Genomic DNA, 25,100 nt, shown 5'->3' on the forward strand with positions numbered 1-25,100 from the left:
AGAGAGAGAGAGAGAGAGAGAGAGAGAGAGAGAGAGAGAGAGAGAGAGAGAGAGAGAGAGAGAGAGAGAGAGAGAGAGAGAGAGAGAGAGAGAGAGAGAGAGAGAGAGAGAGAGAGAGAGAGAGAGAGAGAGAGAGAGAGAGAGAGAGAGAGAGAGAGGGCGGAGAGAGAGAGAGAGAGAGAGAGGGCAGAGAGAGAGAGAGAGAGAGAGGGCGGAGAGAGAGAGAGAGGGCGGAGAGAGAGAGAGAGAGAGGGCGGAGAGAGAGAGAGAGAGAGGGCGGAGAGAGAGAGAGAGAGGGCGGAGAGAGAGAGAGAGAGGGCGGAGAGAGAGAGAGAGGGCGGAGAGAGAGAGAGAGGGCGGAGAGAGAGAGAGAGGGCGGAGAGAGAGAGAGAGAGGGTGGAGAGAGAGAGAGGGTGGAGAGAGAGAGAGAGAGAGAGGGCGGAGAGAGAGAGAGAGAGGGCGGAGAGAGAGAGAGAGGGCGGAGAGAGAGAGAGAGAGAGAGAGAGAGAGAGAGAGAGAGAGAGAGAGAGAGAGAGAGAGAGAGAGAGAGAGAGAGAGAGAGAGAGAGAGAGAGAGAGAGAGAGAGAGAGAGAGAGAGAGAGAGAGAGAGAGAGAGAGAGAGAGAGAGAGAGAGAGAGAGAGAGAGAGAGAGAGAGAGAGAGAGAGAGAGAGAGAGAGAGAGAGAGAGAGAGAGAGAGAGAGAGAGAGAGAGAGAGAGAGAGAGAGAGAGAGAGAGAGAGAGAGAGAGAGAGAGAGAGAGAGAGAGAGAGAGAGAGAGAGAGAGAGAGAGAGAGAGAGAGAGAGAGAGAGAGAGAGAGAGAGAGAGAGAGAGAGAGAGAGAGAGAGAGAGAGAGAGAGAGAGATAGATTGTACATATGTGTAGTATAAGTGTATAAAATCTGGTCAAAACTAGAAGGACACTCGGTGTAGTGCATACGGTAGGGGGTTGAGGATTTCAAAAAGAAAGTGGTTGAGGAAGGACTTGAAGTCACATTATATATTATGCGGAATTTCCACGGGTCCCTGCTAATGTGCTGTCAAAGGACATTCCTCGCAAACTCCCTAAATATTCCAACTCTATTGGGAACTAATTCCCTTTCAAGAACTAGGATGTCTAATGTGTATAAATATACGATATTCAAGGTGACAAGGAATTTTAGGATGATTTGAACACACACAATCTCAAATGGGTCTAACTCTGGTAGATTAGGGTAAACCCTTCCATCGGGCCTGGAAAAAGTCAGTGTCTTCACCAAAAAAGATTTTCTTGAGACATCTATGTCGGTCTCATCCTTACAAATGAATTTTTTTCTTTTTTTTTGGACCCCTTCATTAAATCAGATTAGATACAAGGAAAATGGACAATTGAGAAAAAACTGATGACAAGAAAAATTACATGTGAAATCACAAAGTTGAGATTAACTTCATTTAACATTTGAAAAAAATTCATAATAATAGGCTAATAATATGAGTTCCTTTCAAAGAACTTCAACACAGGAAAAGGCCTTTAGGCCCATCAAAACCTGCACTATGGTTGCCAACCTATGGCTATTTGTTCATGCTCTGTCCTTTTTCAATGCTGAGCATCAAGCAAGGAAGCAACACATTCTATTTTTAAAGTTTTTAATATGACTCAGTTCAAATCAGTGACCTCCCAGATTCAAAGCAGATGCTTTAACCATTATGCCACTGTCTCATGTTATAAACGAATTTTGAAATTGTGCAAAGTATGTCACATTGAAGTCATTGAAATTACTGTAAAGAGAAAATGGTATTGGAGACAAGGATCATAAACTCAAAAGAGTGCATTTTGGAAATTAAAGTGAGGAAGAATAAAAATAAAAAACTATAAGGCTGGTAATGATGACCTGCAAAATATGAACCAACCAGAAATGCAGGCTGTTCAACAAATATGAAAGGAAGAATAGAGCACCATTCAAATGGTGTATTTCAGACTTTTCTACAAGGGAGAGATTCCAAAACAAAAATGCTTACCAAAGCACTATTATTCACAGGATTCAATTACGAGGTGGCCAGACCACTGATCCACAGCTGAGGTGTTCAGAGGATAAGCCATTGGAGAAAGTGCAACGATATTGGATGGAGGCAAAGGATGAGTTTTGGAGGAGGGGATGTGAAGCCTGATGCATGCGATGCGAAAAGCGGGGTTAAGCAATTTGTTTATGTCTGTATGTCTGTCTGTCTTATCAGTTTATGATCGAGTAACAACTTATTTAAATTGAATGATATACTTTGAACACTAATTGGAACATGAATAGGAAGACAAGTTCACCGTTTATCAGTACTTTGGCTCTGAATTTGTCCTGATCACACATGCACAGAGAGGAGTCAGATCAATATATATATATATATATATATATATAATTTTTTTTAATGTTTCTACCCACCTGGCAGTCAAAATATAAAATCATTCCAAACAGGAAATTTACTGTTTTTAAGGATGTTATAAAAGAACATAAACAACAGGCATGAAGTATTAATGTAACGTATTCGACAGGATGATGTCACAGACTCAGGATAAAATGGCAGTAAAAACTGGAATTTATTTATACACCTTTAAACCTCTATTTAAATTGAATTATCTACTGAAACACTGTAGAACACAAATCACCTTCAGAATACTACCAAGAACCATGCTATACATTGATATATAGCATTAGAGGGCGTAGCATACGAAGGGGTACAGTATCAAGGTGAAGAAGAGGCCGCCGATATGGCTATGTATGACACCGATTGACGCTGCGTTCTATGGTGATCAATAAAGGCTCCATCTCCTAAACTGTGACTCAATGTCATGTTATTACAGTGTATAAGGGTGATGTACAAGATTGCTTCAGCAGCACTACACTTCCAGATTATTATTTTTAATGATCTTTACAATCATTATTTTATTACAATTGAAGTATTGTATATACTTAAACACTGCATGGAGTAACGTGTTCTCTGAGCTCTCTTGTAAGAAATCTATCAATTATATATTGAACAATATACAAGGAGCTTGGACACAGGAGGAAACCATTTGGACATATCATGCCTGTGCTTGCTTTGTCAACATTACATGAATGAGATCTTTCAATTTGTCTGCTGAATTTCATACCAAGTAAAACATGTCAACATCATCTCACCTGCTAAAGACCCACTATTTCGAAATGATAGTGCCATGCCTATCAAGTGTTGACTTCTATTTTCTGTAGTTCAAAAATGGCACACCACATCAATAATAGACATAAGTGGGTGGGTTGATTGCATACAGCGGTAGTGAGAGATAAATACGAAATGCAAGCAAACACGGCCATATTTCACCGTCCAGGGATTACAATACGAGTAAGAAAGGAAGTGGCTTTGGAGACATCACTTGGGGGTCATAATTACTGTCACACGTTCACCCATCCAGTTGAAGCAGTCCAAAACAACCAAGGTATGCTAAGTAGCAGAACATTATTACTTTATCCTCTATCAGTTATACTGTTCAACCTCCTGTGTCACGCATGTTTTGTGTCACGAGCTAATTAATCAAAGGATGAAGCTGATGCTGTGTTCACAAACTCCTTCTGGCAGGATTTCACCTGCTTGGATGAATTCAGTGCAGGAGCTTAGTCACCAGTCACCTGTCTCTCTCGAGGCCATGCTTACTCAAACATATCCAGCAAGAAATTGGCTTTGTGTATTGTGCCATATGTCTGACTAAGGCTGTGCCACAATTTGGAAATATTGCAGCAGCTGTTTGTCCAGGATCCGATCATACTTATCAGCATAATGATGTTCAGGTGTTACCATCTCTGAGTTGTTAAAACAAAATAAAAAAACAACCCATCAATAGATTCAATACACAAGAGTATGTCCTCTTCTGGCACATGGGAAGTCTCTTTGCTGACACTTACAATGAAGGGTATTCACCTTGTGGTGATAAAATAAAAGCTGATTGAGTGATATTTAAAAGCAGGTAGAAGAACCTGTTTTGAGGTGCTCTGCTGGCAACCACAGATGGGACAGATGTTAACCTGGTGACCTGTCTGCTAGCGTTAGCTACTGGACATCAAATGTCCTATGGTGGACTTCAGAAATAATGTTCCATTGTACATCAGAATCTTGGTCAAATACCAAATTATTGCTATATGGTGCAAGGGTAGTGTATCTTTGGCACAGTGCCCTCAGTGCTGACTGGATGGCCGAGTGGTATGCACATTTGCTGCTAAGCCATCAAGCCTGGGTTTGAATCCCGACCTAGCTATAAATTGTCATCCCGGTGTTTAACAGGCAGGGTGATTCATCAATGTGTGTGTGCTGTCCCTTGGATGGGCATTAAAAGGGAGTCCCTTCTGCCAGCATTACTTGGTGGATGTTAATGATCCCACTGTGTCATTTGTGAAGAGTCGGCGAGCTATCGTCGGCACCACAAACAAATCCCAAATTCCTGTCCAAACCAATGGAGGGAATTGCATCAGTGACACAGCTACACCCTCAGACAAAAATGCTACCCTGACTGCAACCTTGTGCTGCACAAAAGTGAAGAAGTGTGCCTCAGTGATGAAATAATTAGCTCATGGTCAAATTCATAATTTTATCCTTAGTTAGTATGCAATGCATTCACTACAGTGAAGTTGATAAATCTTGGGACTTCAGAACTGAGCACAAGTTATTTTTCTTCTTCTTCTTTAATGGCCACAATTATTTTTTCACCTTGTGGGGTTGTTAAGAAGGTGGGGGGGGGGGGTGTATGAGAGATTCTGGCTCAAGCCTTTCAAGAACTGGCTGGCCAAGCCTGATGTTCAAGTGCACATTAATTTGAGAATTTGGCCAGTGTCCCAACCATAACTAGTCTCCTCTTCACGAAAGATACGATGGATTAGTTTTTAAAACTTACAAACAACTCCAATCCAAGCACATTCGTCCTCGAGTTGAAAACACTCTTCTGATGGATGGTGCTGCAGACAATGATGAATCATCTTGCATGCAAAACACTCGGGTGACAGTTTGGAGCTGGGTTGAGATTTTAAACCACAGTTTTCACAAATTATTTCTGAGTGACTGTTAGGCAGTGTATTTGTACAGTGCAAAGTTTACCTTTGTATCATTATGATTCGACATCTTCATATAAAAAGGAACCAATGCATGTGTGTGTAAAAATATATATGAAAAACGAAGAACAACCCACATCTCACACCTGCAAATGGAGGGAAAAACAATCGGCTCTCTCTCAAGCAATTAAATCCAGGTGGTTCGGATTATATAAATAAATTGACTCCTCCCATACTCTTCTAGCTGAAGAAAGCTGCATAAAGCAACCAAGAAAGGCTACCAAGGTAAGCCCTTTGCCATTCCCAACCCTTCTCAGAGTTCTCCCACAGCTGTAAAGACGCTCATACATACATACATACATACATACATACATACATACATACATACATACATACATACATACATACATACATGAGAATCCCAATGCCACATACCCCTCAACTAACAGAATGGTTTCATCGCTTGTTAGTGAATCAGTGACAGCACAGACAGAAACTGGCACCACTGAGGCTCCCAAACATGTACCACATGTAAATGTCAAAAGCAGTCAACATATAAATGAAAAACAACACCTGTGAATGGAGGGAATAACCAATAAGCTCTTGCACATAATTAATGAAAGAAATATATATTTCTATTTTTGCTGCATTTTATAGCACAACAAACAAAAACATTACTGTATGGTCCAACAACACTAAATATGGTTACTGTATATCCTTATGTTTTTTTCAAGTTTACAGTGTGTTCCATGATAAAGTCTCACTTTGTGGAAATATCTCCACTTTAACCCAAGTCCAACCAACATATTTTATGACCTAATCTTACAACTAGGATCTTTTCGAACCTCAACTCGAAACCATTCAATTTCACTAAATCTGCCAAAGTTTCCCATCAATGACTAAACATGCTATTTTATTGATAAAGTCAACAAACTATAAATGTCAACAACAAAAATAAAATAAAAATGAAATATAAAATTAACAAACCAACTGGAGTCTTTTATGATCCCAACTAAGAAGCACCAAATTTCATTCAATCAACTGAAGTTTCATTCACATCAATGAGGAAACATATTTTGATTGGATGATGTTTTTGTGATAAAGTAAACAAGCAAAAATTTGTTGGAATTCCTCAATACCAATAGCATATGAAGAAATCATGTATGAAAAAAAATTGAACAAAAACAACTGGGGTCTTTTGGGACCCCAAAAAGGATTTGCTTGCAACTCTGTGCAGCAAGGTACGATCTTAAAACATCACATATCAGAAAACAAACTAATAAAACATGAAATAAATTGTTAAACTAATATAGAAATAACACATCAAAATGTAAGCCTGGGGTCCAAAAAAGACTCCTGTTAGTAGAATTAAGGTTAAACAGATCTCTTAATGTCACAAACGGGTCTATGCCCAGAGGGCACTATTGACAGCTAAACCAACCATTAAAATGTTGGAACTAAACTAGTAAAAGTCAATTTTTAAGCATTGCACAGCTTCAGGCCCCCCTAACAAATGGACGCCAACATTGTCAGATGGAATGAAAACCCGTCATTCTTGTTACAAAAAAGGCTAAAATTGATGAAAAAGCGGCCGAAATTGAAACCAACAGAGTAATTACGCTCGCAATAGCAAATATAACCGAAACCAACACGTTTATTCTACAAGCAAGAACGGTCGTGATGGACACAAGAACGGTCAATCCCGAAATAGAACGGTGGGGAATGGAAGCAAGATTGGTTATTTCCGTCGCGAAACGGCGGAGACCGAAGCGAAAGCGATTGATTCCGGTTACCATAACGTGGGAAACATGGCGGCTTGAAAAGTTCTTGAAGTTATGGTAAGTTAACTTTAACGTAGTCTGCCTTGAATATATCATGTGTGTTAATGAAAACCCGTTTGTGGTACGGGATATTATACAAGCAGCGATAAATGCTCCCTCTTGACTTAATGTGTGGCTGACATTTCGTGAAATTCGTGCCCCCGTGCTGCAGCGATCAGTGATGATTGGTTGTTTATATTTGCAAGAGGTAAAATTTGATAGTAATAATAAATTGCAAATTCCAATAAAATAACAAAGTTAATATGAAGTAAAAACTGTAAAAAGATCCCATACACGATCCCCTATGTTGAACTGGGCATACACAACTAGCGATCCTTCACTCGGGGGCTCGAAATACAGGCAAACCAAACATTATCATCACAACAAAATTCGGTTTAATAAATTGTTAAAACTACATCAGGTACTACCCACTATATATTATCTATATTACATTTATGTTCGAGGCACAAGCACTAAAAATTTACATACTGTAACAGGTCGTTCTACTGCATCCGCCATCTTGTTGGCACTCCAGTAACCGGAATGAACCGCTTTTGTTTCACTCTCGAACGTTTTGCGACGGAAATAACCGATGTTGCTTCCGTTCCCCGCCAATCTATTTCGGGATTGTCCGTTTTTGTTTCTGTCACGACCGTTCTTGTGTGTAGAATGAACATGTTGGTTTCCATTATATCTGCTATTGCGACCGTAATTACTGTGTTGGTTTCAATTTCGGTCGCTTTTTCATCAATTTTAGCTGTTTTTGTAACAAGAATGACGGGTTTTTATTCCGTCTGACAACGTTGGCGTCCGTTTGTTAGGGGGGCCTGAGCTTGATCGGTGTAGTTTGGCGAGGTACGCGTTGGATTTTACTTGGAAGTTTTGGACTCATCCATACCTTGGCAGGTGATGGACAGATGATGAGATAAAAACCATAGAAAAAAAATAAAAGATTCAAATCAAGATTTTAAGCATTTTTTCTGTTCTTTTAAGCTCTTGGTGATGCTTTCTAAGGGGTCAGGAAAATAATGAGTACAAAAAAAAAGGAAAAAAATAAATAAATTATTCTTTCTTTGTATGCAGCACCAGGCTGTGGGGTAGCATCATTGGCTGAGAGCGTGACTGTGCCATTGATGCAGTGCCCTCTGCTGGTTAGGGAAGGAATTTGGAATTTGTTCACGGTGCCAGTGATAGCTCACCTACTTTTCACAAAGGAGAACATGGGATCTTTAACGTCCACCAACAAATGTTGGCAGACATCCATCCTGCAACAAACAGCCAAAATAACAGACCAGATCAATGGAACCAACATACCATACTGTATTTGTGAATCTTCGATTTTGAAAGTAACAGACAGACAGACAGGGGTGTACACCTCAATCCACCTTCGGTGGTGGAAATATTAATACAAATTTATTAACCCGAACTGTAAAGCCCATTTAACGTCCATCTGAGAGACACATTGATAAATCACCCTGCCAGAGAAACATCAGACTGAGTTTCTAGCTGGGTCAGGATTGAAACCGACGCTAGACAGCTTGGAGGCGAGTGAACGTACCACGAGGCAATCCTGTTAACCCACTATAGAGATGAGGTTTCATCATGAGGCACAAACATTTTTGTAAACGCAATTTTAACTTTACAGTTATGCATTTTGAAATTATACTTAAGATAGTGTTGTAGCAACAAGAAAACCTTTTGATTGGTTTGGAGAAGCCTTGAATCAAGAAAACATCAAGCATTCCTGAAGTGAAATGGCCAAGTAAGAACAGTTTGAAGTGAAAGTCCTTGAAACACCTCAAAAATACATCGTTTTTGACCCGATCTCTCCTTGGTGAAAAAAATAAAATAATAATAATCACTGAAATTATAGTATCCATAATCTTCACCAAAATGAAATCAGTTAGTCCTCATCACATATCCAACCTGCCCACCAAATTTTGTCCAAATTAATCCACAATTTGAGATAGTCTGCTCACAGACAAACAAACAAGAAAGATGTTGTGCATCGCAAGATACTTGCAAAAATCCAAATAAACAATAGTTGCCATGGAAACAGCAACTTGGTAATTTGGAAAATTTGACTTAAGTGTTTTATATGATGGAATGTTGTGCATAAATTTGATTGATTCATTTTATAATTACCACCTAATAGGTGTTTACATATTTTGGATGGCAATGATCTTGACCTTTGATTGATTATCCTCACCACTGGTGGTGGGGGTATTGAAGAAGGTTATGTTTTCATCCCTTTCTGTTTATTTGTTACGTGCACAATCGAAGATTTTTCAAGTGTATTGATTAGTCGATTTTGTTATTCTGTCTGTCTGTTTGGTTGTCTGTTTGTTGCCTCCAAGTCACAATTTTAAACTGATATTCATGAAACTTCACCACATGGTAGAGTTTGTCATAAGGAAGAAACCTATTGTGTTTGAGGTCAAAAGGTCAACATCTTAGGTGAGATATCTAAATTCAATTTTCATCCAATTGACTTGAAATTTGAAGAGGATTTATATTTCAGGTCACTGAATTCAACTAGCCAATTATTTTTAAGGTCAACGTCGACCAAAAGGTCAACTAAGGTGGTATTTCTAAAATCATCAATTTCCATCCGATTGACTTGAAATTTGAAGAGGATTTATATTTCAGGTCACTGAATTCAACCACCAATTATTTTTGAGGTCCACATTGGCCAAAAGGTCAACACAGGCCAAATTCTAAAATTGCCAATTTTCATCCAATTGACTTGAAATTTGAAGAGGATTTGCATATTTGGTCATTGAATTCAACCACCAATTATTTTTGAGGTCAAATTTGCTTTATGGATTTTGCAAGCATCGTGTTTGCCACAATGTCTTCTTCTTGTTTGTCTTTGTACAGGATATCTCAAAAAGTTATGGACAGATCCGGATGAAATTTTGTGCACAGGTTCGGTGTGTGACAAGGAAGAATTGCTTCAATTTTGGTGAAGATCCGAATCCGAATTGGATTACTAGAATTTTTAAAATGATTCTTCACTATTGAGAGATGGGGCTCAAAAAAAACTACGGATATTTCCAAAATGTATTGGGCCAGATATGTTTTCGTGGATCAGGCATTACCGAGGGGGTGGGGGGGGGGAGGTATGCACTCCACCGAGTGTCCTAGTTTTGACCAGATTTTATACACATATACTACACATATGTACAAATAAGGTATGCAAGTATAAATTTGATATCTTGAAAATCACAAAAATATCCCATCTGATAAAAATGGAGTGAAATTGTTGTCACGGGCACCATTTTCTCCTTACCATGCGGGGCTTTTCTCTTTACCAACGTGGATTTTTCTCTTTGACACTAACCAGAGCAGAGCTTGAAAAAAAGAAAGAGAAAATGAATGAATTTCATTTTGTACCCTCTTCGCTTAGTACTGATGCGATTCATCAATGGGGGGCCTTATGATGACTGGTGACCATCAAATGCTATTGCAGAAGGTCTAACATTGTCTATTGGGATGTTAGACGACTAAGTGTTCTAATGGGGTCTAGAGGGTCTTCGGGTTATAAAGGGTCTAAGCGGTTCTTGAGGGTCCTATTGGTAAGGAGTCTTTGCGGTTTTAAGGATCTTCAAGGTCTAAAGGGTATAAGTAGCCTTAGGGGTCCTATGGGCCAAAATAGTCTTAAAAGGTATAAGATATAAAATGGTCTAAAGGTCTACATGTCCAAAACGTATGTTCCAATAATCAGTAATTAATAGATGTAGTCAAGGTCAAATAATAAGTAATTAATAGACATACTCGCAGGGGTCGACCAAGACTTCACATCAACGAGGGTTTACTGTCCAGCCATGTTTTTTAGTTTTATATACAGTATACAAGTAGATATCAAGTAAATTGGTTGAAAATTGATGATTTGTGACCTTGACTTTTGACCTATTGGCCTCAAAAACAATAGGCTTCCAGCTTCTCACCAAATCTTCCAGTTGGTGAAGTTTTGTGAAGATCGAATAAAAATTACCCCCGTGTGGGGGTGACGGTCATCTCTGTAATACCACAAGTTCTCAATTTTCAGTTCAGGTAACCGCGAAACAGTCCAAACTAACCGTTTAGGTTGAAATAGTTCACAGAGATACACTAGGATAATACTACTCATGACATAATTAATAAATATGTATTGTTCATTTTGTACCCGGATTAACACATCAGAATCACCAGTAAGTGCAATACGTGGTTTTCCGGTCCGTCCACTCTCTGGGGACATTTCACTTCCGGTTGTAGAAAAAAAACGAAAAAATAGGCTGAGCTCTCGGAGATTATGATAATCCTGTAGATTATTCTTCACTGATTATAATGCAACTTTCAGAATGAAAATTGGTCAAAGTATTACGTGAGATATTGAGGTTTGAAAAATCGTTAGAGCTCGCAAATTCATTAATTATTAATTCCACAGAAGTTTATTGACACTGCACAAAGTAACATGTCAGGTATGAAAAAACATTTTGTATGCCAGATTCATTAATTATTAATTCATTAATTATGGAATGTACTCATTCATATATTAATCAGAAACCCCGAAGCATGTAGCATAATTTATCACTTATCCCCTCATCCGGGATCCGGGATCCGTGGCCTCGCCCCACAGCCTGCAGCCCTATGTCCGCCGGTGATTATGTTAGATATCGGCACGATCGAGAGGAGCCTGCGAATTATCCCTGCTGATGCACTGAATTGATGCAATCGTTCGGCCAGAATATTCGTTGTCAAGATGTTGCGTGATGAAATCACCAATACAGTCACTCGAATTTATACCGCCGACATACTTCTTAACAACACCTTCGCCCCCGAAACCACAGTAAATCTGAACCACGCTGGCCACTGCTCAGACGCCATGACCGGACTACTGCGCAGTTCTACTGCGCAGTTTGGTTAAAGATGACTCGGCATTTTGGCGCGCACACACGAAATTATATTTTGAAAATAAATACCGACGTTTACATTTCGGGTTTTGAAACTTTTGCACCTTCGGCGGAAAATGTATAAATATAAAAGGCTAAAAATGTGTTTTATATTTATATTTCATTTCTCCTTCCTTCCTTCTTTGCGAATCGCATCGGCGGTTTTGGCCATCTTCCAGATCATGTGACGATCAAACGGAAAGGAAATTCAAAAATCTGTCCAGTTAGATACAAGATAATATTTTTTACTATCATAATCAATAAACAGTTGCCGAATATCTTGTAGAATGGCAGACGAGATAGGTTTTGAAAATGGTGATTTTTATAACTTACGTGACCTCGTGACCTCATCCCTGACCTTGAACCCGGACAAAAGTTATATCGTTGTGCAACACTCATCGACCTCTACCCATATACTACGTTTCATCAAGATCGGAACGAAAAATTGTTGACCGACGTACGGACGGACGGACGGACGGACGTACGGATGTACGGATGTACGGACATATGGTCTTGCTTTATTAGGTCATCTCGGTAGAGATGACCTAAAAATGTGACCTGTAGGCAAATGACAAACAGACAAAGAGACAGACACAGACCAACAGACAGAATAACAGACCAGACCAACGAAACCAATATATATCGTACTGTATTTGTGAATCTTCAAATCTTTGATTTCGCAAGAACCACACAAACAGAGAGGGGTGAAAACATAACCTCCATACACCTTTGGTGGCGGAAGTAAAAATAAATAAATTACTAGCAGGGACCTGTGGAAATTCTACGGAATGCAAATTCCACGGAATGCAAATTCCATTTCAAACCCTCAACTCCCACCGCACCCCTCTCTGAAATCCCAAATCTCCAACGTCCACCTCCCAAAACCAAGAACTCACCTGACCCCCTCTCAACCCTGAGGCATCAATCCTCTTCCCACTCCAAACCTTCAAAAAACCTCCCCAACTGTTATGGTCACCCGTCTTGTGTATACATCACCAACAAATTATACATAAATCTTGTATTATAGAACTTGTACATATATCACCAACTAAGGGAATGGATGCCTGAGGCATCTTTGCCTTCATATAGCAGTGAACACCAACATGGTATGAACACCATAAGATTGAAACGCGTCTTCAAACCACCTCACCACTCAAAGTCCTCACCCACATATTACACCCTCCTCCCCCAATATTCCCGTTTTCAAAGGAAAAGAATAAACTGTTATATTGTCATCACATATTTATTCATTACCTCATTGAAATAGTGGAATATTTAGCTCTTCATGCAATTAACTTCAAACCTTCAAGCCCCCTCCCCACCCATTACAGTCACCTGTCCATCTCACAATCCCACGAGATATTCGGAAAGGATATATGATAATAAACGACCCCAGACCAATTAACTTATTCCTGATGGATATATACATACACATATTGTTAACCCATAAAAGCAGCCATCAACTGTACACCTTTCCAGTCCTGTGGTCCGGGAGACCAAGCAAACATAAAAGTTTAAATTTTTGTACACCGCTCCTTCCCAATTCCATACCCAGGCGATGCGTGACGTCATCTCTGGGCGCAGAAGGAAGGGAGTACTCAGTTTTTACTCCGTTTGTCCTGTTGTTTTCTTTCTTCTTTGTCTGGGCTATATCTCAGACATCCTTTGAGCTAGGAAGCAGAAATTTGGAGGAAAAAGTGAAGATGTGCTTTGGCGAAAACTGTTATTTTAAAATTTTTGATTAATCAATGACCATTCATTTATTAATTCCTTATTTGTTTTCTTTCTCATCTCAGCAATGGCCAAGGCACCTTTTGAGCAAAGAAGCTGATATTTGGACATGATAGTGAACAAGTGATTTGGCCCTAAAGGGTATTTTTGATTGATCGATTATTTAATTGATTATTCATTTTTCGATTAATTAATTAATTTTCAAAAAAATAAAAAGTTACAGATTCAGATGAAACAGTAGTGGTTTCGGTATGCAACTAGCCAATTGGTAAAGAAATTATTTTACGATGATTATTTATATTAAATTATGCAATTAATGAATTAATCGATAATTATTGTAAACAGCTCCCTCCCAATTGTCTCCAAGTGCTGTACGGCAAGTAAGTATCACTTTGTCCACATTCACCTCAGAAGTACATTTGTACTTTCAACTAAGTATCACTTGTCCACATTCACCTTAGAAGTACATTTATACATATTTTTACGGTGCCGGGGTCGGCCACCAACCGACCGCTCTGACGGAGCCGCAAGTCGAGTCGGCCCGACCGATCACCCGAAATATAGATCGCCGCCCGGATAAGTCCGAGTCGACGGGTCCTTGTCCAAGAACTGAAATACGCCAATGGGCAGATCACGTGGGGTAGGGTCGATTGCCAATCTTCAATGTACCTAAATACCCACGTGATCCAACAACCGGGGTATTCCACCCTCGACGGAACTCGTACGGAACAAACCGCCGAGGCGAGCTTGTCCCGTGAGAGATTCTGAGCGGCTTAATAGCCGAGAACCGTCGGTCCAAATGTCCCCCTTTTACGGCAAACCAACGGCTTTCTAACTCCCAACACACGAAATGCTTAGTCAATGAAAGAATCGACGCGACGAGCTGAAAGCATTTAACAATTGGGTATTTATTAATAATAATGGGGAACAAGGGAAACACGTAAGAGCAGAACTATTCCGACTATACAAAATGCAATGCAAAGATTTACAGCACAAAAAGCACTTAACAATTTCCTACTTATTAGACGGTCCCACGGACAAACGTTCGCACACACACACACCCAAGAAATGGTGGATGTCAGGTCAGGTCAGGTATGGGAGCATGTGCCAGAACAGCACGTCGCTGCGTCCACTTTCCGCCGGTACTCCAGTGGCCTCCATCTGGCCATCCCCGAGGCAGATGCCAGGCCCATCCCCATCTCCTTGAGATGATGGTCAACCTGTTGCAACCATGAGGCACGTGGTCGAACCACTGGCCTCCTCCACTCATGAGACTCCCTCGCTGAGAGAATCTGGTGAGCAGGATCAGCATCAGGAAAACGAGCCACATGTCCATACAGCCGCAACTGACGCTCACGGACTATGCAGGTAACAAATCTCATCCGAGTCTCTCTCAGCAACCGCTCGTTGGACACAAAATCCGACCAGCGATAGCCAAGGATTCTCCGAAGAGACCTGGTACCAAAGGAATTAAGTCTCTGTCTCAGATCCTTGGTCAAAGTCCAAGTCTCGCACCCATAGAGCAAGACTGGAAGTACCAAGGACCTGAAGACTCGGACTTTCGTCCTCCCGCACAGGTACCGGCAGCGCCACACCCCATGATCCAGTGAATCCATGACTCCCCAGGCCCGACCCAGACGTCTATTGACCTCTGACTCGCAGCCAGCAGAGACATGAATATCACTGCCAAGGTAAGTGAATCTCTCCACGACCTCAACATCCTCACCACAAACAGACACAGACAGGACAGCAGCATCCAAGATGTCACCGAAAGCCTGGATCTTAGTTTTGACCCAAGAAACCCGTAATCCCAACGGCTCCGACTCCTCATTCAGCACCTCGAGGGCCCCCAAGAGGATGTCTAAAGTCTCCGCAAAGATGACTGCATCATCTGCAAAGTCAAGGTCCGAGATCTTGACATTCCCAAATGACGCACCGCAACTTGATCTCTCCGACATCCTCCCTAGAATCCAGTCCATACAAGTGCTGAAAAGTGTGGGGGCAAGTACACATCCCTGACGAACTCCAGTAACAACTGGAAATAAGTCAGAGATGGTACCACCACACTTCACAGCACTCTCAGTACCAGAGTAGAGTTCAGACATCAGATTGATCAGTTTTGCTGGCACCCCACGAAGACCAAGAATCCTCCAGAGGACATCCCGATACACTGAATCGAACGCTTTACAGAGATCAACATAGGCTGCAAGCAGCCCCTGCTGAAACTCTCGTCTGCGTTCGGTGAGGACACGAAGTGCAAGGATACGGTCAATCGTTGACCTCTTTGGTGTAAAGCCTGACTGCTCTGGATGCTGGTGCTCAAGCAGATGGTGGCGAACCCTATCGAGAATTATCCGAGCAAAGACCTTGCCCGGCACTGAGAGCAGCGTCACCCCTCGGTAGTTGTTGCAGTCTTGGCGATCACCCTTCCCTTTCCAGAGAGGGACAACAAGGCCCCTCTTCCAGTCAGTTGGGATGATGCCTGTGTTCCAGGCAGAGCACAAAACTGCATGCAACGACACGAGTGCAGCATTTCCACCAGCCTTGAGTAGTTCGGCATGGATGCCACAGATCCCTGGAGCTTTGCCCCGTTTCAACTGGTTCACCGCAGCCCGTGTTTCCACAAGCATAGGTGGACCACAGTTGATTCGAGGGTCAGCAACAGGGATTGTAACACCCTTGACGTCCAACTCGACAGTTGGGGGATCAGCCTGGTACAACCGCTCAAAGTAACCGGCCCAGCGGGCCTTCACTTCAGACTCCTCTGTCAAGAGCCTACCACTCTCTGCTCGAACTGTAGTGCTCCGAGGGATGGGCTTGGATGAACGTAATGCGCGAATTCCCCTGTAAGCGGGACGAGAATCACCTGTCCACAGGTGATGCTCTACCCCCTCACAGATTCCTCGCACATAGGCCTCCTTGTCCACCCTCAGTGCACGTACAGTTTTACGCCTCAGCTCCCTGAACAGCTCAGCTCTGCCATTCAGCCTGGCCCTGCGACTCTGGTCAATGGTATCCAGTGTCCCTTGAGAGACAAAATTCTTCTTTGCCCTGCGGTGAGCTCCAAGGCATCCTCCGGCAACATCAAGGACGGTGGTCTTGAAGGCACTCCACAACTCTTCAGGACCCCCCAAAGCACCCAGACCCCCCAAGTGTCCACTCAGCCTGTTCGCAAACTCCTCAGCTACTCTCTCATCCCTGAGCTTGGCAACATCCAGCCTCGGCTGGGATGGTACCATTCTCCAGGATTTAAGGTGCAGCTTTAGAGTTGCTACAACAAGCCTGTGGTCAGTATTGAGGAACTGAGCACTCCGGTAGACCCTGCAGTTCTGGATCATCCTCCAACGACCGTCAATGAGGACATGGTCAATCTCCTTTGCCACACCGCCAGCGTTGGAATACCAAGTCCAGCGATGAGCTTGTGGGCGCTGAAACCATGAACCAGTCACCCTAAGTCCATGACTTCTTGCAAAGTCAAGGAACTTAGTGCTATTCTGGTTCATAGTTCCTGACCCATGGGGACCAACACACACCTCATAACCGTCCCTATCAGTTCCAGTCGATGCATTGAAATCCCCCAAGACTAGAAGTGTATCTCGTCTGGGGCACTGATCAACCACAGACTCGAGTGTGGCGTAGAATGCATCCTTCACGGTGAGATCACTCCCCTCAGTCGGTGCATAAACAGAGACCAGGGAAATGACACCTAAGGAGTGACGAATCCTTAATCTCATAATACGCTCGTTGACCGGTGTTACCTCAATTATCATTGGGGTCAGCTTATTGGACACAGCTACAGCAACTCCTTGGGTATGGTAACCATCAGAGCGACCAGACCAATAATAGGTGTAACCACCCACCATTATCTCGTCGCAATCCGGTCTCCGAACCTCAGAGAGAGCTGCAATCCCGATGTCCAAACGCTTGAGCTCAGATGATAACAGAGACAGGTGATCATCCTCTCTTAGGGATAGGACATTCCAGGCACCCACCCGAAGGGACCGCCTCAGGTTAACCCAAGGAGACCGCCGTCTGGTGGACGACACCTCAGCACCACTCCGACACACTCTCCCGCAATCTGACCCAGGGATGTTACCCCGTGGTTTCCCTCCTATCAAAGATTGGGGGTCCCGAAGGCTTTGCCCCAATCCCGTCATCCGGTGAGCTGCCCTGCGAAGGGAAGCTGCACAGGAGGTACTCCCACGGAGTGGGTTTTCAGATTTTTTTGCGTTTTTGCGTTTTGCGGAATGAAGGGTTTTACGGTGGCCAGAGTGCAAATCCTGCCACCAACCTCCTAATAAGAAGTGACCCAACTGCAGGAGGACGTCCGCAGACACAGTTGGGCACGAGATATGGATGGCCGTTGGCTCACAAGGAGCTCCTCCGCCCTTTGAAGGTTTTGTTTTTAATCCTGCTGGGTGTCCATATCCAAACACCCTCCTCACCAGAAAACCTGGTGGGGCAGACGGTTTAGTCGCCGACAACCCGACCATGGAACAGGTTAGTACAGGTTTACATGGTACCTGTAGCAGGTCACAGATCGAACCTGACCTGACAAAATGAGGATGAGGTGGATGAGGCCTTTAATAAAGAGCTCCAGCTCGGTGGACAGGTGAGCTGAAACCCAGAGCCTACCTCGAACCTCTCCACCTCGTGTGGTCTTCAAGTTGTTCGAACCCGGGCTTCAACGAGAGCGAGCTGGATTCTTCCCGAGCTTCTGCGAATCCTCCCGCGCTTCTCAACATGTGCTGGTGAGACGAGGCGCCGATCCTTCCCGTCGATGTGTCGCTTCCCTGAGGAACCACCTCCAAGAAGAGGTCGATGAGTCGCACCAAGAAGAAGAAGAAGAAGAAGAAGAAGAAGAAGCCACGATTCGCAGCTCGAGCCGAGCAACCGGCTCAACATTCTTCCAAACAAAGCAGCTCTCCAAAAAGCCTACCGAGCCAAGCAGGACCTGAAGCTCTGCTGAACAACTCCTCTGCAGAAGCAAAAAGCTTCCGAAGGCCTCAACCCTAACCCAAGCCAAACAGGACCCGAAAGTCTGCTGAACGACTCCCCTCAACTCCCCGTACGAACAAAGAAAAGATCTCCTCTTTATCCTTCTCCGCCCCCTTATCACTTACACACATTCACCTCAGAAGTACATTTGTTCATATAAACTAAGTATCACTTGTACACATTCACCTCAGAAGTACTTAATTAATTAATTAAGCCTGTTCGCACCTTAATCTCATGACCGGTGTTACCTCAATTATCATTGGGGTCAGATTATTGGACACAGCTACAGCAACTCCTTGGATGTAGTCACCATCAAAGGGACCAGAACAATAGTAGGTGTAACCACCCAACATTATCTCCCCGCAATCCGGTCTCCGAACCTCAGAGAGAGCTGCAATCCCGATGTCCAAACGCTTGAGCTCAGATGATAACAGAGACAGGTGATCATCCTCTCTTAGGGATAGGACATTCCAGACACCCACCCGAAGGGACCGCCTCAGGTTAACCCAAGGAAACCGCCGTCTGGTGGACGACACCTCAGCACCACTCCGACACACTCTCCCGCAATCTGATCCAGGGATGTTACCCCGTGGTTTCCCTCCAATCATCAAAGATTGGGGGTCCCGAAGGCTTTGCCCCAATCCCGTCATCCGGTGAGCTGCTCTGTGAAGGGAAGCTGCACAGGAGGTACTCCCTTGGAGTGGGTTTTCAGATTTTTTTTGCGTTTTTGTGTTTTGCGGAATGAAGGGTTTTTCGGAGGCCGGAGTGCAAATCCTGCCACCAACCTCCGAAAAAAAGTAACCCAACTGCAGGAGGACGTCCGCAGACACAGGTGGGCACTAGATATGGATGGCTATTGGCTCACAAGGAACTCCTCCGCCCTTTGACAAGGTAAACACAAAAAATAAATAAATATATCACTTGTACACATTCACCTCAGAAGTACATTTATACAAATAAACTAAATATCACTTGTCCACATTCACCTCATGAGTACATTTTCCAGATAAACTAAATATCACTTGTACACAATCACCTCATAAGTACATTTATACTTTCAACTAAGACTCACTTGTCCACATTCACCTCAGAAGTTCATTTATACATATAAACTAAATATCACTTGTCCACATTCACCTCAGAAGTACATTTGTACATATAAACTAAATATCACTTGTCCACATTCACCTCAGAAGTACATTTATACATATAAACTAAATATCAATTGTCCACATTCACCTCAGAAGTACATTAAAACATATAAACTCAATATCACTTGTCCACATTCACCTCAGAAGTACATTTATAAATATAAACTAAATATCAATTGTTCACATTCACCTCAGAAGTACATTTATACATATAAACTAAATATCAATTGTCCACATTCACCTCAGAAGTACATTTATACATATAAACTAAATATCACTTGTCCATATTCACCTCAGAAGTACATTTGTACATATAAACTAAATATCACTTGTCCACATTCACCTCAGAAGTACATTTATACATATAAACTAAATATCAATTGTTCACATTCACCTCAGAAGTACATTTGTACATATAAACTAAATATCACTTGTCCATATTCACCTCAGAAGTACATTTGTACATATAAACTAAATATCAATTGTCCACATTCACCTCAGAAGTACATTTATACATATAAACTAAATATCAATTGTCCACATTCACCTCAGAAGTACATTTTCCAGATAAACTAAATATCACTTGTACACAATCACCTCATAAGTACATTTATACTTTCAACTAAGTCTCACTTGTCCACATTCACCTCAGAAGTTCATTTACACATATAAATTAAATATCACTTGTCCACATTCACCTCAGAAGTACATATATACATATAAACTAAATATCACTTGTACACATTCACCTCAGAAGTACATTTATACATATAAACTAAATATCAATTGTCCACATTCACCTCAGAAGTACATTTGTACATATAAACTAAATATCACTTGTCCACATTCACCTCAGAAGTACATTTTCCAGATAAACTAAATATCACTTGTACACAATCACCTCATAAGTACATTTATACTTTCAACTAAGTCTCACTTGTCCACATTCACCTCAGAAGTTCATTTACACATATAAATTAAATATCACTTGTCCACATTCACCTCAGAAGTACATTTATACATTTAAACTAAATATCACTTGTACACATTCACCTCAGAAGTACATTTATACATATAAACTAAATATCAATTGTCCACATTCACCTCAGAAGTACATTTGTACATATAAACTAAATATCACTTGTCCACATTCACCTCACAAGTACATTTTCCAGATAAACTAAATATCACTTGTACACAATCACCTCATAAGTACATTTATACTTTCAACTAAGTCTCACTTGTCCACATTCACCTCAGAAGTTCATTTATACATATAAACTAAATATCAATTGTCCACATTCACCTCAGAAGTCCATTTATACATTTAAACTAAATATCACTTGTACACATTCACCTCAGAAGTACATTTATACATATAAACTAAATATCACTTGTCCACATTCACCTCAGAAGTACATTTATACATATAAACTAAATATCAATTGTCCACATTCACCTCAGAAGTTCATTTATACATATAAAGTAAATATCAATTGTCCACATTCACCTCAGAAGTACATTTGTACATATAAACTAAATATCACTTGTCCACATTCACCTCAGAAGTACATTTATACATTTAAACTAAATATCACTTGTACACAATCACCTCATCAGTACATTTATACTTTCAACTAAGTCTCACTTGTCCACATTCACCTCAGAAGTACATCTATGCATAAAACTAGGTATCACTTGTCCACATTCACCTCAGAAGTTCATTTATACCTAAAACTAAATATCAATTGTCCACATTCACCTCAGAAGTACATTTTTACATTTAAACTAAATATCACTTGTACACATTCACCTCAGAAGTACATTTATACATATAAACTAAATATCAATTGTTCACATTCACCTCAGAAGTACATTTATACATATAAACTAAATATCAATTGTCCACATTCACGTCAGAAGTACATTTATACATATAAACTAAATATCAATTGTCCACATTCACCTCAGAAGTACATTTGTCCATATAAACTAAATATCACTTGTCCACATTCACCTCAGAAGTACATTTTCCAGATAAACTAAATATCAATTGTCCACATTCACCTCAGAAGTACATTTATACATTTAAACTAAATATCACTTGTCCACATTCATCTCAGAAGTACATTTATACATTTAAACTAAATATCACTTGTCCACATTCACCTCAGAAGTACATTTATACATATAAACTAAATCTCACTTGTCCCCATTCACCTCAGAAGTACATTTATACAAATAAACTAAATATCACTTGTCCACATTCACCTCAGAAGTACATTTGTACATATAAACTAAATATCACTTGTCCACATTCACCTCAGAAGTACATTTATACATATAAACTAAATATCAAATGTCCACATTCACCTCAGAAGTACATATATACATATAAACTAAATATCACTTGTACACATTCACCTCAGAAGTACATTTGTACATATAAACTAAATATCACTTGTCCACATTCATCTCAGAAGTACATTTGTGCATATAAACTAAGTCTCACTTGTCCACATTCACCTCAGAAGTACATTTATACATATAAACTAAATATCAATTGTCCACATTCACCTCAGAAGTACATTTATACATATAAACTAAATATCAATTGTCCACATTAGTAGGGTAAGAATACTGGTTCTGGCTCACTTTTCCCCATGTAAATGAATGGGGGATTTTCAGCCATGAATTTTTTCTTTTCTCCCCCTAAAAAAATAAATCCCCTTTTTAGCCCAAGGTATATTTATTTGTCTCCCCTTTTAACCTGGGGACATTTTTTTTTCTAATAACCCATACAACAAGATAAAGATTTGTTAAAGGTGATTCTAAAGAAATATCTGAAACGTCTAAGCCCCGGGACACTCTTTATCAAATAACCGATGCATATTGTTTAGCTCACTCATTGAACCTATAAACATTTGTTCATTCTCAAATTCCTTCAATAGTTTAATTTTCTTTGCACAATAATCCCCATCTAAAATATTGAAAAACAAAACATGTGAATCTTTATATTTTTTAAGATACCCCTTTTGTGCCATTACGAAATGATAAACTTCTCTTAATGATCTCATCTGGCCACCTCCTGAGTTGCATATCATTTTGAGATTGTAGTAAATTATTTTTCCATTGTTCAATTGATAACCATCAAATTTTTCAGTCCATTCAAAGATATTTATTATTTTCTTTACATCCTCTAACTTATTGGTTTTTAAATTAATTCACATATTTGTTTTATTTACCTTTGTTTTAGATATTTTTTCAATAAGACTTATTTGATATTTTTCACATTCATTATGTTTTCCATTTATATACCAAGACTGAGATTTTCTCCACTCTTTAGTTTGACTAATACTTGGTTCGGCCATTTATATATTGTGAAAAACGCGGCGGTAGCCCTTAAAAACCCTAACCCATCTTCCCATCGTTAAAACTTGTGTCCATATGGAACACAATCTATTCTATTCACTCTATCATACAATACCCATATGGAACACAATCTATTTTATACACTCTATCATACAATATCCATATGGAACACAATCTATTCCATTATCTAAAATAAATCTCTTATCATCAAAGGCTCCTAATGCCTTTTTATTTACTTCTTCACTATATATATCTTATGTTTATAACTTCTTATTGTATTCATTTTCCTCTATTCTTCTTTCTTATTCATCACACAATTATGATAATTTCTAAAAGTTATTGATTTCTTTATTACATATTTCACCTCACAAATAATCATACATCAATATCTTTGATAAATCAAGAACTGCTGTTCCAATATAAATTGGTTTATCCATGACAATACTTTCCTTTTTCATATGAATAGCAGAAAAGTTCTCTGAAAAAACCTCTTCTCTCTCAAAACTTGGTTTATTTATCAATCTAGAAGCTTCTTTCCAAGATGTTGCAAATCTAATGTTTTGCCTGTTTCTAACATTCTCCATTGTCTTTCCAAAGACAGCATTATTCATCAATTTATAGAATTCCCCTTCAAATTTTACTTTTGTATTTCTTCTCATATCTGTATTGAATTTAATATACTTTTTCATCCAAGGACTTTGTTTAAATTTTAAAACTCTATGAATTTTAGCTACTCTCAACCCAGCAGATAAATATTGTCTCAAGTTCCTTTGATGCAAAACATATCCCTCTTTATCATAGAATGTTGTTAATAACTTCTCTGTTGATTTACCTTTAATATTAAAACTTTTATGATAATCACTTAACCATTCTTTCTTTGGGGTTTCTTTCTCACATGCAAAAGGAAGATCTTTATGCTTATTATGAAGATCACTCGGGTACCTCAAATCAACTTCAAAATAATAACCTTCTTCTTCCTCATTCAATTCCTCTTGAGAAGAAATAACAATATTCATCAAAGCCTTTTCATAATCCTTTTCTTCCACCCACTCTAATTTACCATAAGGCAGAGATTGAGACATTGCCCATCCATACAAATTATTAGCATCAAAGTACATCAAATAATTACTATCTTTTTCACTCTCACAATTTGGAAGATATTTATTATTTGCTTTAGCATATCTTTTTGAACATACTTGTGATATTCCACCTCTCTTAGACTTCTCAATCATCAAAAGCATATCTACATCACTGACTAAATCTGTATCTTGTTTTGTCATTTTCAACATTGCACTCCAAGCTAAACCAGGAGCTGTGAAATAGTGGGCAGGATTTAATCCATAACAATTTTTATTATGACAGAGTGATCTAAAAGCTTCAAACACATCAGCTAACAATAAAACATCTGTTTTTAGATACAAATCATGATATTCTCCAAGGTTCTTTATCTTAAATATTTTCCAAATTTCTTGTGCGTGTTTATATTCCTTATCACTTATCTCTTCTTCATAAAGGTTATTATAGAAACTTTCTTTTGAAGGAAGTTGTGTTTCTTTAAATCTCATAAATGGATCCATATAACCATAAGGATAAATTCCCTTACTTGTAAGAATTTTCTCTTTACTTTGAATTTCATTCCTTGTTTCAATTTCCTCTCTAGTTAGAATTCCCTCTTTAATCAGAATTTCATCTATAATCAGAATTTCCTCTTTAGTTAGAATTTCATTCTTTGTTCGAATTTTCTGTATAATTAGAATTTCATCTTCAGTAAGAATTTCTTCATTAATTTCCTCATTAATTAGAATTTCCTCTTTACTTTGAATTCTCTCTTTAATCTGAATTTCCTCTTTAGTTAGAATTTCCTCTTTTGGAAAGAATGAATTAAGATTTGGAAAAGAGCCCGTGGAGCTCAGATTTGATGCAAGGTTGGCTAGTGGTGTTCCCATAAACTTGTAAGAATCAAGAAACCGAATACGAGTTATAGGTTTTGTGAATATCATTTTTGTAAATGAAATATACTTTTGACTTGTGTTTGTTATGGCAGAAATATTCCCT

The 25,100-nt window shown here is 39.9% G+C and overlaps 1 protein-coding gene across 1 annotated transcript in view; it reads right to left on the bottom strand.

The window, feature by feature from the left end:
• The window catches only part of LOC147022328 (chitin synthase chs-2-like), a gene marked incomplete at its 5' end in the record, with an annotated part of 284,439 nt that overhangs the window by 237,044 nt on the left and 22,295 nt on the right, over positions 1-25,100 (bottom strand). Inside the window, one exon of the mRNA XM_085890495.1 lies at positions 10,152-10,212. Within this exon, the coding sequence (XP_085746621.1) occupies positions 10,152-10,212 (61 nt within the window). The remainder of the gene's footprint in view (positions 1-10,151; positions 10,213-25,100) is intronic.

The sequence above is a fragment of the Eptatretus burgeri genome, chromosome 8 (genome assembly GCF_056783735.1).
Source record: "Eptatretus burgeri isolate ZD-2024b chromosome 8, Ebu_testis_v1, whole genome shotgun sequence".
Classification (NCBI taxonomy): Eukaryota; Metazoa; Chordata; class Myxini; order Myxiniformes; family Myxinidae; genus Eptatretus; species Eptatretus burgeri.